General features: G+C 38.1%; 1 protein-coding gene across 1 annotated transcript in view; it reads right to left on the bottom strand.

Annotated features, from left to right (window-relative positions):
* GUCY2C (guanylate cyclase 2C) overlaps positions 1-14,777 on the bottom strand; it is a 70,882-nt gene that overhangs the window by 39,960 nt on the left and 16,145 nt on the right. The window contains exons 6-10 of the mRNA XM_079775451.1: positions 13,317-13,413; positions 10,485-10,590; positions 8,063-8,198; positions 3,744-3,829; positions 624-735 (exon numbers count right to left, since the gene is read on the bottom strand). Of these exons, the coding sequence (XP_079631577.1) occupies positions 624-735; positions 3,744-3,829; positions 8,063-8,198; positions 10,485-10,590; positions 13,317-13,413 (537 nt within the window). The remainder of the gene's footprint in view (positions 1-623; positions 736-3,743; positions 3,830-8,062; positions 8,199-10,484; positions 10,591-13,316; positions 13,414-14,777) is intronic.

Below are 14,777 nucleotides of genomic sequence, written 5' to 3' on the forward strand. Positions count from 1 at the left end.
TGTGATAAGCCTTGTCCAGCTCCATCAAGTACAGACTGTCCTAAGACCTTGCTGCCAGGTCCACCTGGCTGGTCCTGTTGAGAGGGAGCCAATGTCATACAGCTGCACTGACACTGTCATGGGTGAAGGCCTGGGCCTGGTAGGGGTTTCATGATAAGACCTTATTGTGAGTAGGTGGGTAACCATCATTACAACCCAAATATATGTCCTATGAGGGAATGGGGGAGACTTTGGAGGCCAGGCTCAGCCTGCTGACATCAAATACATGTATTCTCTGAGTTTACTGCAGTAAAATATAAAAGGAGTAAGAATATATTTCATTTTTCCAATTGTCAAACCTAGTTTTCTACAAGATAATTTATGTCAATGGGAGGGTAGAACAGATATTAAAGATAGGTATGCTAAGTTAGAATAGAAATTGTTTTTGATCAGAACTGTAATATCATTCATTGTATGGGGAAGTAAAGTCCACATTTATAAACCTGGAAAATATAATTCAGACAACAAATAAAACAAACTAAACGAAAAACACAGGCTAATTGCATAAACTATAGAGTTTACTCCCCTTATCAGAAAACACACACACAATTTTAAGAACAGAAAATTCACTAAGGATATCTTACCCCGGCCTGGGATATCATCAGGAAGTCTCTGGTTCTTCCAGATGAATGTGGGGCTGTTATTCACTGGGTTGGTGACATTTGTGTGCGTGTCATAGGTCAAAAGTACACTGTACTGTGTCAGGACATGAAAAAGAAGAAGGATGAACAGAAAAAGAGATTTTAAAACAAGTTCTGATGAAATTGACCATCCTGTCCAACGACATTTGAATTTCATAGTAGCATTCTCAGTGAAAACATGATAATGTTAACCAGCCATGGGGGAGCTCGTGAGGATTCATTATTGCTTCACAGCACGAATGTTGATTTAAGCTCCATGTGGGTCAATTAGTTTTATGACCATATACTATGTCTACCCAACACAGGTTCTTGGTTCTTTAGAGAACTGGCTCAAGCCTTTCATTTTACAAATGTTAAAATAGAGGCTAAGACCAACAGACCTATGAAAAGATGCTCAATGTCACTAATCATCAGAGAGATGCAAATTAAAACCAGAATGATATATCACCTCACACCTGATAGAATGTCATCAATAAATCAGCAAACAACAAGTGTTGGCGAGAATGTGGAGAAAAGGGAACCCTCGTGCACTGTTGGTGGGAATGCAGATTGGTGCAGCCACTATGAAAAACAGTATGGAAGTTCCTCGAAAAATTAAAAATGGAACTGCCTTATGACTCAGTGATTCCACTTTTTGGTATTTATTCGAAGAAACCCAAAACACTAATTTGAAAGAATATATGCAGCACTATGCTCATTGTAGCGTTATTTATAATAGCCAAGGTATGGAAGCAAGTGCCCATCAATAGACTGACTGGATAAAAAAGCAGTGGTACATATATATAATGGAATATTACTTGGCCAATAAAAAGAATGAAATCTTACCATTTGCAACAGCATGGATGGACCTAGAGGGTATTATTATAACTGAAATAAGTCAGTTATAGAAAGACAAATATATTATTTCACTTATACAGAGAACTGATGGTTGCCAGAGGGGAGGGGTTTGGGAGAGTGGGTAAAAATGGCAAAAGGATTAAAAAGTAGGAATTGGTAGTCATAAAAGAGTCCCAAGTACAGCATAGGGAATATAGTCAATAATATTGTAATAACTATGTATGGTGCCAGGTGAATATTTGAAATATTGGGGGGTGGTGGTGGAAATCATTTTGTAAAGTATATTGTCTAACCACTGTACCATACACCTGAAATGAATACAAAATAATATTGAATGTAAACTGCCATTGAAAATAAAACTTAAAATGTAAAAAGGAGCAAAAGTAAAAAAATATAATAGAGGCTAAGATAAATTAAAAGGCTACCTCCAAGCCACTTGAGAAGTGAAGCACCAATGTTTTCCACAATATTAAGTTGCTATTGAAAATGGTGTTTTGAGAAAATGCACCACAGCAAAGAAACATTATCCATTTTGATACGTCAAGGGGCTCTGAAATAATTCTACATTGCTTACATGCCTTCAATTAAAAACTTTTCTAATCTCTTCCATCCCTTTCCACTAATGTGCTTTCTTGTACACAACACTATATTTTTAAGACAAAAGGTTTCTTTTTCAAGTAATTTGACAATGGGAATATTAATGTATCCTTAAATTACTGTTACACATATTAAATCAGCTTTTAAGAGACATCTGAAAAATAACCATCTTTCTAAAATCACCACTATTGCCTCAAAACATTCTGGACCAAAGTTTTACATCCTTAAAAATATACTCTTAACTTGAGAGCAGAATCTATAATTGCATGTGTTGAGAATAGGAAATATCCTACATATTAGGGTATGATATATTGAATCTCTATTGAGACCTACACTAGATATCTATAATAATAAAAGGGTAATATGCTAATTAGACCAGATAGCCCAACGACCTTCTGGATGTCATTCTGGATATCCTTCTGGAAGAAGACGCGGTGGTGGGGGCTGAGGCAGAGGCAGTTAGGGGCCATCAGGCAGGCATGGGAGTGGTTAGGGGTGATCAGGCAAGTAGGCGAGTGGTTAGAGGCTATCAGGCAGGCTAGCAGGGAGCGGTTAGGAGCCAGTGGTTCCGGATTGTGAGAGGGTGCAGGCTGGGCTGAGGGCCTCCCCCCCCCCCCCCCCCCCGCAAGCACAAATTTCGTGCACCAGGCCTATAGTAGAATAATATCTCTATAGCCCTAGGTTTTGAAAATGAATCCCTGGTTTCCACATATACACGTATTACAAAGCACAATTGGTGGCCTTAGATTACTGAAAATTTCAACTACATTTGCCTTCAGAGAGAATAAATGCACAGGACAACATTTTTTTATTTTGAAGAGCAGTCATGAGGCTGACATAGGATCTTACCACAAGCACCTGCCTCTCATCCCAGGAGCAAATAACTTAGAGGGGGGTGTAATTATCTTTGTTGTTACTATTAGTAATTGAAGCATGGAGGGGTTTTTTTCTAAGGTATTTCCATTGAATGTATGCTCAATATTGGATTCTATTAAAGGTCTGAAAACTTTGGGTTTTGAGATGAGCACTACTTTGGGTGACATAAAAACAGACATTTTAATTTTGAAATTAAATGCTGATCAGCCATCAACTATGTGCCAGATAAGAAGTTAAGCACTGGAGACATGTAAAGGTAAGACTCACTCCTTTTTCTTTAAAGAACCTACTAAGTTGGAGAGAAGAAAAGACATACATAATGTGAATAAAAACATAGCATTATAGGGTTGTTTATATGTGCCAGAGGGATTCATAATGATTTTCATGAGAGTTCAGATGGAGAGAACAGGAGAATGTTTTATTGACATTTTTAGTTGTGGAAATGAATAAATAATTCTTACAAGAGAACTGCCATCCTCTCATTGATATCGTATCAATAGTTTGATCTTTTTTATCAATATATTCTGGGTGGCATATTTTTATATATTAAATAGAGTGGATAAAAAGTTAGGTGGTTCAAAATGCTTAAGGAATGCTTTCCTAAGTGGAGCATAATTGTGAGTTGGACATAAACTAACTTCCAAAAGTTATGTTCACATGCTTCTTTAATTCCTTCAGCATTACTCAACTCCCAAGTTATCCCTCCTCAGCCAATCACTTCAACCCAAGTTCTTGATAAGAAGTCAGACATACTTTGTTGGTCTCCACAGAGGTATACAGAAGCACCATATTACTGTCGATATCCCCATAGATGTCCAAAGTCACAGGGCCCGTATACCCTAGAGCAAAATCAGAAAGAGTTAGAGGCATTTGTTAACTTACTTACTGAAAGGTCCTGACAGAGAGTATAGCATAGGTTCAAATTGCTTTATTGTACTGAAAATTGTTGATCTAAATGATCTAATCTGAGGGCACCTGGACTGGTCCTTGGCCCTGAAATCTCTGAAGAATATTTTTATGAGCGGTGTTTTTTAGTTAGAAGGAAAAACCTTTTTCATTGCATTTAGAGTGGCTCTAAATATAATAGATTCCTCTTGATTATTAGTGAGAAATTTTTGCTAAGCATATTTACTAAACTAGTATCACAGTGTGTAGGTCATTGAGCAATCTAATTTAAGATTATAAGATCAAAATCCATTCACTATCACGTGATGTTTGAAGACATTGAGAAAATTAAGTTCTTTGTGTCTTGGTTTCTCATCTATGAAATAACAACAGTACAACAAACTTATGAAATGGCTGTTGAGGTAAAAATATGATGAAATATCAGCAAATTCATATGGTTTTTTAACACAATAGCTAATATTTATTTTGTGTTTACTATACCAGTTTCTGTGCTAAGTGGTTTATATACATTTATCATTTTATTCTTCCTAAAATACCATGATACAGAAACTATTATCTCCACTTTATTGCTGAGAAATCTCAGATTAGAGATTTAAATACCTTGCTCCAGGTTGTATAGCTAGTAGATGGCTAATTTAGGACATAAATGTCTATTGGCTCTAAGCCTGTGTTAGTGCCCATTAAGATGCTTGACCAAGATAACAATACGATAAAATTAATTAAAAATGCACATAGCCCTGGCTGGTGCGGCTCAGTTGTTTGAGTGTTTGTGTACTGAAGGGTCACCAGTTGCATTCCTGGTCAGGGCACATACCCAAGTTGCTGTTTCAATCCTGGTCCAGGTGTCTGAGGGAGGCAACCAATTGGTTTCTCTCTCACATCAATCGGTTTCTCTCCCTCTCCCTTTGTCTCTTTCTAAAGTCAATAAAAACATCTTTGAAAAAAAAAAGAATGCACAGAGGATGATACTGAGAAGATGGTACAGTAGGAAGCACCAGAAATCTAGCTTCCCAACGTAGATAACAATTGCACTGGCAGAATCTGTCCGATATAATTATTCTGGAACTCTGAAGTCTTTCAAAGGTTGCAACTTGCAGGGAAAGGCTTAGATGTTAAGCTGTGATTAATTTTCACCCACTTTGGCTCTTAGCACAGCAGCAGTATTTTCCCCACCCCTCAGTCCTGTGGCAGACAGCTGTGCATGTGTTCCTGCAGCAGTTCACACACCGCTTGCAGGAGCCAGGATGAGCAAAAAAGGAAGACCCTGTTGTCCAAGATATTGGGGATCTGTGCTCTATTTGCTGGTTGTTGCTTATGATCACAGAGGTGCAGACAAAGAGGTAGTGGCCATTGTTGCTACACCCCCTCCCATTGTTGTAAACCCCACCCTTCTACTAACATGACTTTCAGGGGGTGTAAAGGGTTAGTGCCCCTTATACTCCCTTTCTTTTTCTTTTCTTTTTTTCCCTTTGAGGGACAGACATTGATGGCTAGGACATTCAAGCAACTGCACTGGGCATGCCCAGGAGAAACTAGAAGCTCAGAAAAGAACTGAGAAGGCCTTAAGTTTATTCCTCAGCATAGAGACAGCCCACAAACAAAAAGCAGAAACAAAACCCAGCAAACCCTGGGGAATGGGAAATTCCCCAGAGGAAAATTTCTCATTCCCCATGTGATTTTCAGAATTATCAGGTTATTGTATTCAAATGTATAGTTTTCAATGACAACAACAAATCACAAGGCACGCCCTAGCTGGTTTGGTCAGCTAGTGCAGTGGTCGGCAAACTCATTAGTCAACAGAGCCAAATATCAACAGTACAGCGATTGAAATTTCTTTTGAGAGCCAAAAACTGACTTCTGCGCGTGGGCCACGAAGTTTCAATTGCACTGTATGTGCGTGCCCGCATGTGGTATTTTGTGGAAGAGCCACACTCAAGGGGTCAAAGAGCCGCATGTGGCTCGCAAGCTGCAGTTTGCCGACCACTGAGCTAGTGGATAGAGCATCGGCCTGCAGACTAAAGGGTCCCAGGTTTGATTCCAGTCAAGGGCACATATCTGGGTTGCAGGCTTGATCCCCAGTAGAGGGTATGCAGGAGGCAGCCAATCAATGATTCTCTCTCATCATTGGTGTTTCTATCTCTCTCCTTCTCCCTTTCTCTTTGAAATCAATAGAAAATATATTTGAAAAAAAAATCACAAGGCATATAAAGAAACAGGAAAATATGGCCCATTCAAAAGAAAAAAAGTAAGATAACAGAACTGTCCCTGAAAAAGACATGATGGTGGATCTGTTAGACAAAGGATTTAAAACAACGATCTTAAATATGCTCAAAGAACTCAGAAGACACGGATAAATTCAAGAAAACGATGTGTAAACAAAATGAAAATAACACTAAAGAGAAGAAAATCTAAAAAAGAAACCAAAAAGAAATTCTAAAAGTAAAAAGTACAATAATTGAAATGAAAAATTCACTAGAGGGATTCAAAGGCAGATTTGAGCAAGCAGAAGAATCAGCAAACATGAATATAGGACAATGGCAATTATTGAGTCTGAGGAACCAAAAGAAGAAAAGATTGAAGATAAGTGACCCATGGAACATTATCAAGCAGACCAACACAGGCAAAGAAGAAAAAGAGAGAATATTAGAAGTAATAATGTCCAAAAATATCCCAAATTTGATCAAAGACAGGAATATAAATATGAAAGAAGCTCAATAAACTTCAAGTAAGGTGAATTCAGACACACCAAGATACATTATAATAAAACTGTCAAAAGCCAAAGACAAAGAGAATTTTGCAAGCAGTAAGAGAAGTGATTTGTCACATTCAAAGGATACTGAATAAGATTGTTAGCTTGTTCATAACTACAGGGCCTGAGTCCATGGTTTCTCATTAGAACCTTTGAAAGCCAGAAGGCAGCGGGCTGATATATTCAAAATGCTAAAAGAAAAAAACTATCTACTAAGAATCCTTTGTGATATTTACAACATGAATTGAACCTTGAGGACATTATGCTAAGTGAAATAATACAATCACAAAAAGAATAATACTATCTGATTCCACTTATATGAGATATGTAGAATAAAGTCACAGAGACAAAAAGTAGAATAATGGTTGCCAGGAGGTAGGAGTAGGGGACAATGGGTAATTATTATTTAATAACTATAGAATTTCAGTTTAAAAGATGAAAGTTCTGGCGATTGGTGATGGTGATAGTTGCACAATGATAGGAATGAATTTAATAACACTGAACTATACTTAAAAATGATTAAGATAGTATATTTAATATTATGTGTTTTACCACAATTTTAAAAACTGGTGGTGGGGGGTGGGGAATAATGTACATAAAGTGCCTAGAAGAACTTGGGACACAGGAGAAAAATCAATAAAACATTATTCCTCCCTCCCTTCCTGCTTCTTCAGGGGTACAGAAGTGATCTTTTCCTATCCTTGTCATATCCTATAGACATTGATACAGCCCTCAAGCTTTAGTGCTGGTTGTCTGCCACCCTCTGAAGTCAAGAGAAGAATCACTCTGCAGTAGGATAAAAATTTGTCAGAGTAAGGATTTAAGACAAGTTAGAAAAGTCAACTATCATTTGTCTTTTACTTAATATACATTAATCTAAAAAGACATTTTTTTCATGGGTCCTAGATGAGGTCTGGGAAATGAAAGGAGTTTCAATAGAAGCTTGTGTGGAAAGGAAATGCTGATTCCTATAGTTCAGATGGACAAGTATTGAGAAATTTTGGATGGTATTGTTGTGAGAGGTTTTGAGTTGGAGGGGTCCCTGATTTTGGAAGGACAGAAAGAGAAGTATGGAAGGACCCAAATCAAACTACAGGCATTTTTCTTCTTGCTAATTTCCAAGCACAGTCAGGACATCTTAACTCAAAATGATCTGTGATGAGCTTGTTCATAACTACAGGGCCTGAGCTACATGCGCTTTCCTTGATATTCAAAGATTCTGAAATTCTAAAGCATAAACTGGGGTCTAGTTATTGATAATAGTGCCCCCAAACTCTATACAATGATGTCTACCTCCCATTAAGTTCAAAGGTTTTTATCTGTTGATCCACTTATTGCCAGCCCCCCCTCTTTGCTTCCCAGCTTTCTGTAGAGAATGTTCGTTAAGTGTTGTTGTTTGCTCTTAGGTGACCAGTACCTTCAAAAGTGAGGTTCCTGAAAGCATGACCAAGTTCGTCGGTGTTAACATCTTTTCCATTTCCAAGAAATGTCTTTAGCACATGTCCAAAGAGCAAGATTCCATTCAAATAGGCAAGAGAAAAGTCATTTAAATCCTGAATGAGAAAGAAAAATCTTAAAATGAGTTCCAAAAAAGAGATTATGGTCTTGAGCCTGGAGCAAAATGTTCTTGGGGTCAGCAGGGTAACTGGAAGGGTAAATGTATATTGGGGAATTGTAGAAACGGAGACTTTTGGATAATATTTCCTTGGGGTGGGGCTCTTTATTATCACTATGTCACAATTCTGTCTTCTCTTGGGATCAATAAACCGAGAACACTGCCTTCCAGGAAGTAACTGAAAGCAGTTGTACTTCTTTCCCATGAGGATAAAATATCTCATTTCAACCAGGAAGGCAAACATACAGCATTTTCATAATTCTTGTAAGATTTTACAGAAAATTAATGTTTGTGGTTTAATGTTTTCCTTAAAGAGTAAAAGGGAACCACCACAAAAACATCTCCCTGCCTTTGAGTATCCTGAATGGGACAGGAGGAGTTTTGATTGGAAGGTATTGAGCTTGCTTTGAAGGCAGTTCTTTCTCTTTATTTTTTAAAAGATTATATTTTTATTGATTTCAGAGAGGGAGAGATAGAAACATCGATGATGAGAGAGAATCATTGATAGGCTGCCTCCTGTACACCCCCTACTGTGGATCAAGCCCACAACCCAGGCATGTGCCCTGATGGGGAATTGAACCCTGACCTTCTGGTTCATGGATCGACACTAAACCACTGAGCCATACTGGCTGGGCTGAAGACAGTTCTGATTGGGTGTTACTTCAGGCCATAAATGTCTGCCCAGGGGAACAAAAAAGAGAGGGGCAGGCCCTGGCTGGTGTGGCCCTATTGGTTGGGCATTGTCCTGTACACTGAAAGGTTGCTGGTTGGATTCTGTGTCAGGGCACATGTCTAGGTTGAGGGCTCGATCTCTGGTAGGGGACATGCAGGAGGCAGCCAATTGATGTTTTGCTCTCACATCGATGTTTCTCTCTCTCTCTCTTCCTCTCTCTCTAAAAATCAATTTTAAAAATCAAATAAATAAACAAATAAATAAAAAACAAATAAATAAATAAATAAAAGAGAGGGTTAAAACTCCCTTGCAAACAATTATATGCTGGTCTTCACAGGGTAAGGCTATGGATTAAAAGCTCTGTGCCCCACTGAGGCCAAGTGAGTTTTGTCAGCTTGGGTATTTTGGATTGCACACTTTTGCCAGACCCTAGAAGCTATGTAAGTGATACCTGTGCAAGTGATATCTGAATACTATACCCCAAAGAACATATGTTAGAAAATATAACAGGGGAAAAGTAAAACACCTCTCATTGGTTTCAGTGTTTTTTGCTGAAATCATCATTTCATGAGCTGAAAAGAATCCAGTTGAGACCCAGTCCTACCCCAAAAGGGGTGTGACTCCTAATTTTGGCAGGATTGTAAAACAGAGGGCTTAGCGCTGCTATTGCAGGAAAAACTGTGATATTCCAAAGATACCCAGCTTTCTTGATAGAGCTCTTTGGGCCTGGCCTTTGCTTGCCAACCCAAAAGTGTTCATGGTCTTCAGGACTGCTCCTTCTCTCCTCTTCTCACTCCAAAACTGCTCTCAAGTATCTCTGAGTGCAGAATACATCTGATGAATTTGATCACATTAAAGTGCAGTGTATGACCAAGACCAAGTGGTATTACAGTCAGGAGCCCCTCATTATAATTAGGTGACCATGATTTGATGTCCAATTGATGTCTTTTTTGGAGACAAATGCTAAACCTGATGAAATGCTGGGATGAGAGGAATAAACCAGGACTCTTGTGGATAAATGTGGACAATGGTTAACCTAATCATAATAGATAACAATGTTTTTACTTAGGAATACAGGGATGGGCAAAGTAGGTTTACAGTTGTGAGTATGCAAAACACAGATTTTATTCATGTATTATTGTTTAGTAATTATTGTATTTTGCATATGAACAGCTGTAAACCTACCTTTGCCCACCCCTGTGTATATCTCTAAAGATAGAATTTGATATTGGTGCCAGCAGAAAGTTGCTTTAGGATGTAGAAAAACTTCACTTATTTTGCATTGTTTATTTCTACCTCCCCTATCACTTCCATCCTGATGTTACAGAGGTGTGCACTGCTGTGCTGGTCTAGAGCCTAACACACTGACCCATAGTAAGAGTTTTAGTAGCAGGAATCCTGCAATTACACCTAGTTGGTCTCAGTTAACACTTGCTGAGTGAATTGAAATGAGTAAAAAAATAATGCTCATCTTAGAATTTGAGTCCCAAATAGTAGAATAATATCTTAACCTTGAAGAAGAAAATAATAGCATGCATATATAAAGCTTACCTGGAAGAAAGAATCACCTGGGATGGGCTCTTTAGGAGGCAGTGTCAAAACAAGGACATTTTTCATATAGTCAGGGGCTGTGACATTGTTCATGAAGTAGTGGTTACTGCAATAAAAGCACAGTTTCTCATGAAAATTAGGTTCCTCCAAATAGAGAGATAGAGCTCCTACAATTTCACACAAACTAAAATAGCAGCCTGGAAATAGTTTAAAACATTTTCTTTTTTCCAGTAACCTGCAAAACTTTCTACTTTCTCCATATAGGCTTATTTCCTTTTATACCTGCTAAGTTGAACAAGAGAAATTAGGCAGCTGTGTGTAACATACACCAAGGGAAAGGAAGATCAGAAGACAGATACCACTTTCAGGGAAATGTGTCTGGGCTCTGGACATGTGAGCTAGTGGTTGCTTTCAAGACTTAATGACCCTTGGTTTATATCTGGGAACATTCTTTTCCTGAAGTATTCATAACACTTTAGAGATATTAAGATATGATAAAAAAAATTAGGAGTTAAAATTACTTTTCAGATGGTAAAACATAAGAATGGGAGGGCTAAACCTTTTCTCTACCACTACTGTAAACTTCTTGACATGTGCTTATTGATCCTTGTATCCTCCACTCCAAGATAATACTTGGCACATTGTGGACTCTCAAAAATGTCTGAGACTGTGCTGCAAATGGTATCTAGCTTCCCAACCATTTGAATGTTTTAATAGGCCAAGAATCTAACATGCTTGAACTGCTATAACTAGGCTGACCATCATTTAATATTCAAACAGGAGGTGAACACATCTATGAACTGAGAACTGTTTTGAATCTTTTGCTCATATTAGCACATACAATTCTAAGAGTACCCCGATGCAGTGGACATTTTTATTCTCATTTTACAAACGAGTAGATTTAATCTCAAAATACTAACTCATACCCAAGAGTCAAATGAACCAGAAGTGTCAGAATTAGAATTTGAATCCAAGTTATGTCTAGTTTCAAGTGAATCTCATGATTTCCCCAAAACATAGTCAGGTGTCCTTCAGGAATAGCGACAAAGGATTGCCAACACTTTGGCAGTCAATTGAGGATTTGCTAAAAGTACAATTACACCAACTAAGCTACACTGAGGACTCCTTCCAGAGGGCAAAACAGTTACTGAAATGTGGTTGTTGGAATGAAATGCTGATAATGTGCCCTCCTTCCTGTATTCTGCAGCTAAAAAGTTAAATTGGTTGATTATCTTCATGAACAACTTGTGGTCAAACAGGCCTCCAGTTGATATGCTTCACTTCTCTTAACACTGTGAAAAATACATTTAGTGTGGGTGAAGTGACGAGGCAAACACAGGAAAGAGCTAATGCAGTAACAGTTTCTGGTCTGAACACAGAAAGGTAATGATTAATGATCCAGTCAGATAAGTGAAGTCAGATGATCCAGCTGATGGGGCAAAGGGCACAGCCACACCAGTGAAACTCTATTTAAGCTTATTCTGACTCAAATATTACCTTGACACAGTTAGTCTCCACATTAAAAGATGAGTGGTAAAATGAGGGATGTGATAACAAGTAATTTCTGTTGCCCTGGCTGGTTTGGCTCAGTGAATAGAGTGTTGGCCTATGGACTGAAAGATCATGGGTTTGATTTTAGTCAAGAGCATGTACCTTGGTTGCAGGCTCAATCCCCGGCCCTGGTTGGGGTGCCTGCAGGAGGCAATCAACCGATGTGTCTCTCTCACATTGATGTTTCTCTCTCTCTGTCTCCCCCCTTCCCTTCCACTCTCTCTAAAAATCAATGGAAAAAATATCCTCAGGTGAAGATTAACCAAAAATAAAAATAATAAATAAATAAGAGCGATTTCTTGGTTTTTTCTCTCTCTCTCTCTCTCTCTTTAGTTCCAGAGAAGTGCAGAGGAAAAGATCACCACCCAGTGATGATCCACAGTAGGCAAAGGATAACTGTATAAATTAAATTCATTTAACTGGAACTTTCCTCATACCAAAGGTGGCTGAAGGAAAAATAATCTAGGATCAAAGGCCATTAGCATTTGAAGGCACAGATATGGCACACATTCTCATAGATAATATTATTGGGTTATAAGTTGATTTATCACTGCCTGAGAAAGACCTTAAAGTCAGGCTGGTCACCAGGATGAATAGACATGTGGGTTTAATGGGATTTTCATAAAACTTCGTTATTTAGACATGATAGTGATGTCAAAGGAATACATCTCCACTAAGGCCTTGATTAATTAAAAAAGAATGAGGGCATTAGAAAAGGAATGAAACATAGATTAAAATATTATCATCATGCCCTAGCCCCATGGTCGGCAAACTGCGGCTCGCGAGCCACACGCGGCTCTTTGGCCCCTTGAGTGTGGCTCTTCCACAAAATACCACGGCCTGGGCGAGTCTATTTTGAAGAAGTGGCATTAGAAGAAGTTTAAGTTTAAAAAATTTAGCTCTCAAAAGAAATTTCAATCATACTGTTGATATTTGGCTCTGTTGACTAATGAGTTTGCCGACCACTGCCCTAGCCGGTTTGATTTCAGTCAAAGGCACGCACCTTAGTTGCAGGCTCCTGGCCCCGGGCATGCAGAAGGCAACCAATTGATGTGTCTCTCTCACATCGATGTTTCTCTCTGTCTCTCCCTCTCCCTTCCATTCTCTCTAAAAATCAATGGGGGGAAAAATCCTCTGGTGAGGATTAAAAAAATATATTATCACCATACTGAACCCTGTATGAGGCTGTGCAAAGCAAAGGCAAAGAGAACGCGCCTTTTAGAAATCCTTGGAGTATTTTCTTTCTGAAAGGAGAAGAGTTCTTCCAAATATTATACCTACTTAAATAGATCCACTAGAATAATGACAGTGTCTTCAGCCACTTCCCGGTCACCCTTGATGGAGGAGATGATGTCTGGTGTACCACACACAATAATCACTGAGGAGAGAGAGCAAGACAAAGAGAGGAATATACAATGGTGTACACACAAACAGAAAGGGAACCCGGTGCCTGAATTTGAACTCAGTATGTCCATGGTATGTTTGTGTTAAGACTAACACCAATTCCTCAAATTACTACCTCCCCTTTTCTTAAATTTATAGTCTCAGAGTCAGAGTAGAGCTAAATGGAATCTTACAAAGAATGATCTAGTCTATCCCCTTAATTTTATTGATTTAAGGAAATCGAAGCCAAGATGTCAAAGGGTTAAAGAACTAGTAGATGACAGAGGTAGCTCTACTATTCAAGCTTTATGAGTCTGGGTCAGTGCTTATTCCATTACACCACACTGGAGTATTACAAAAACTATTTTCATCGGTAACTATTTTCACCTCACCATTTGTAAAGTGGTTGGAAAAGATATAGTATAAGTTAATGTGAGAATTTATGAAGCTTTCCTAAGCAACTTTCCTTGTGGGCTTTGTAGCTTCTTAACTCAGATCTTAGTCTTAGTGATCTCAGTGATGCAGTCCAATCCGATTCTATAACTGCAGCTCCACTTCCCAAATGCATGACTTTATGAGTAAGAGGAATTGGGAGATACTTTATTAGATTTTTAAAAATATTGTGTTGCCCAGTGGAATTGTAAACCCTGTAGGGACATGAATAATTTAATACTTCATCTCCCCCCCCCTCATATCTTGATCAATGTTTTGCAAATGGTAGGTTCTTAGTTTGGTAAATGCTTAATAAGTATGATAATGTAGATAATGATTTGAGTGATACCAGGAAAACCTGCCAAGCAAGCATTTTCCCATAGGAAATTCCCACAGTTGATTCCTTTACTCCTGAAGTATTCTAATTTGTAAAGAGAATTCTATAGAAAATAAAGCAAATCACCTAATAACTTAGAAAGGATGACTTTATCCCATTAGTGTTTCACACTTGACTTGTAACTCAGAGATCATTAGGCAAGTGAGGTACTTTGCTTACTTTTATAATTTTACGTGAGGCTAGATATCAGTAAATATATCATCTTAGTCATGAGTGAAGCAGGGTTTGAGGAATTGTCACAAATCCAATAACATACTGGATTGAGGTGAACTTTAAAAACCAGTTTACTGTAATGTCATTTTGGTTTATAAAAATTGGATTTTAACATCATCATTACTTTCATGAAGTTAATATATTTGTTCAATGTCACTTTTCTCATTTCTCCCAGAGGATAAAGTTTTAATCAACAAAAGAAACAATATAATGGAATTGCATGTAACTACAGATCTCCCAAAAGATAAGAAGTAAATTGAGGTAATAATGACAACTCTGTCTGATAGATTTGTCAAAATGACTCATAAGGAAGTGGT

This window comes from Cnephaeus nilssonii (assembly GCF_951640355.1).
Source record: "Cnephaeus nilssonii genome assembly, chromosome: 6".
Lineage (NCBI taxonomy): Eukaryota > Metazoa > Chordata > Mammalia > Chiroptera > Vespertilionidae > Cnephaeus > Cnephaeus nilssonii.